This window comes from Serpula lacrymans (assembly GCF_000218685.1).
Source record: "Serpula lacrymans var. lacrymans S7.9 unplaced genomic scaffold SERLAscaffold_5, whole genome shotgun sequence".
Classification (NCBI taxonomy): domain Eukaryota; kingdom Fungi; phylum Basidiomycota; class Agaricomycetes; order Boletales; family Serpulaceae; genus Serpula; species Serpula lacrymans.
In genome coordinates this window covers 1,802,513-1,804,259 of record NW_006763294.1, presented here as the reverse complement: position 1 = coordinate 1,804,259, position 1,747 = coordinate 1,802,513, and the positions used below count along the sequence as shown (strand labels likewise).

The 1,747-nt window shown below is 48.0% G+C and overlaps 1 protein-coding gene across 1 annotated transcript; it reads right to left on the bottom strand.

Annotated features, from left to right (window-relative positions):
• Positions 1-39: 39 nt before the first annotated feature.
• Positions 40-498, bottom strand: SERLADRAFT_338127 (uncharacterized protein; the record flags this gene model as incomplete). Its single annotated transcript, XM_007316743.1, has 1 exon — positions 40-498. A coding segment is annotated over one exon (459 nt), but the record flags the coding sequence as incomplete, so codon positions are not given.
• Between the last annotated feature and the right edge of the window lie 1,249 nt (positions 499-1,747).

Below are 1,747 nucleotides of genomic sequence, written 5' to 3'. Positions count from 1 at the left end.
GCACTCTAGAGATTCCACAGCCCTAGCCACTTTGCCATTCATCACAGGATTAAACACCACAGTACCAACACCAGCTGAATAGACGACAGTGTGATCAGCCAGCTTGATTGGCACACGATATGGGGTATAGTGGTGCACCCAATGACGATGAGGTGTCATATGAGAAGTGGCACCTGTATCTGCATTCCAATCAATGTCAGCATCAAGTTGGAGAGGGCAATGAGGATCAGAGGGATGAATGGAACGAAGACTTGCATTTCCAGCTGATTCAGTGACCACAGTAGATGAATTGGCATTGTTGGGCGAAGATTTGGGCTGCTGAGAGGTATTCTGAGAGTTGCTGGGGCCTGCCTGAGCCTTATTGCCACGCTTGTAGCGATTCTTAGCGCCCTCCACCGCCTGTTGGCGACTGATAACATATCTGTGGCATTTATCCTGGGTATGACCAAGTAAACCACAGAAATCACACTGAATGCGAGTAGAGGTGGTGGATTGGTTGCAATTATGGCAGTTAGGATGGGTACAGGTGCTATTGGCAGTGGTAGACGAAGAATGCAAGGCAGAATCGACTTCAGCACGACGACGGCGATTGACCTCTTCAGCAAGGAAAGCATCCCTGAGCTGGGTCTTGTCCAAGGTGCCCAGAAGTAGTAGAGATGAAGTGAAGTGGGCATATTGATCAGGAAGCGCCCTAATCATGGCCATGCATGTCAATTCATCGTCCAATTCAGACAATGAGAAGCCAGTAGGACAAAGATTTTGAATCTGATGCATGCCTTTGTCAATTCTGGTCATGAGAGACTGCAGGGACTCGTCCTCCTTCTTTCTGATAGAGAAGAAGTCGTCATAGGCGTTAAATCTCGTCCCAGGCTTCTTAGAGACGTGCACAATGGCCAGTTTCTCCCAGATCTTGACAGGATCATCAATGATGCCATCAAGATGGATGCGCTGCTCTTTGGTGACATTGAGGTATAATGCACCAGCAGCCTTTTCAGCTCTCAACTCCCATTTCTCTATTGCTTCAGCGTCAGTCCCAGGACACTTTTCAGCGCCAGAGACGAGCCTCCACAGTCCCTTGGTCATCAACCAAGCTTGCATTTCACCACTCCACTGGGGGTAGTTAGTGACAGACAAGGGATGGAACTTTGGGTCAGAGTCAGACATGATGGGTGTTGTATAAGACGATAGAGCAAAGATAAATGATGTAGGAGACGGCTATAGGCGATAGAAAAGTGGCAAAGGCGATGGGAAACAGTAGGAGGCGAGCAGATAAGATGGTGAGGCGGTAGAGAGAGGATATGGAGAGGGTCAGAAAGTGCAAGGATAGGTCCAAATAGGGTCCAAAAAGCGTCCAAAAGCGATCCAGGAGGGTGCTAAGGCTTCCTAGTGCTGCTACAGGGTTACGCCTGTGTTCCCCTTTCAATACCACACTGATATTAACAGAGAAATCGCCTCGAGACAGTGTTGGTTAATAGGGCTTGTATATGAGTCAACAAAGTGACTTAAGCTCCCCAAACACCGCAGGCTGAGAGAGGCTCTAGGCAACAGCAAACTGAGGCAATGCAGGCGAGCTTCACAGTCTATAGGCTTGTTCTATCTGATAATGGACAGAGCAGAGAAGATTGGAGCTTTATGCACACACCCAGATATGCCAAAAAGCGAAAAATAAGGCAAAAGTTCGAAAATGATGCAGAGACAGATAGGATGGGATGGATTCCCCCCTAATCAGAGGTATATGGAACGTTTA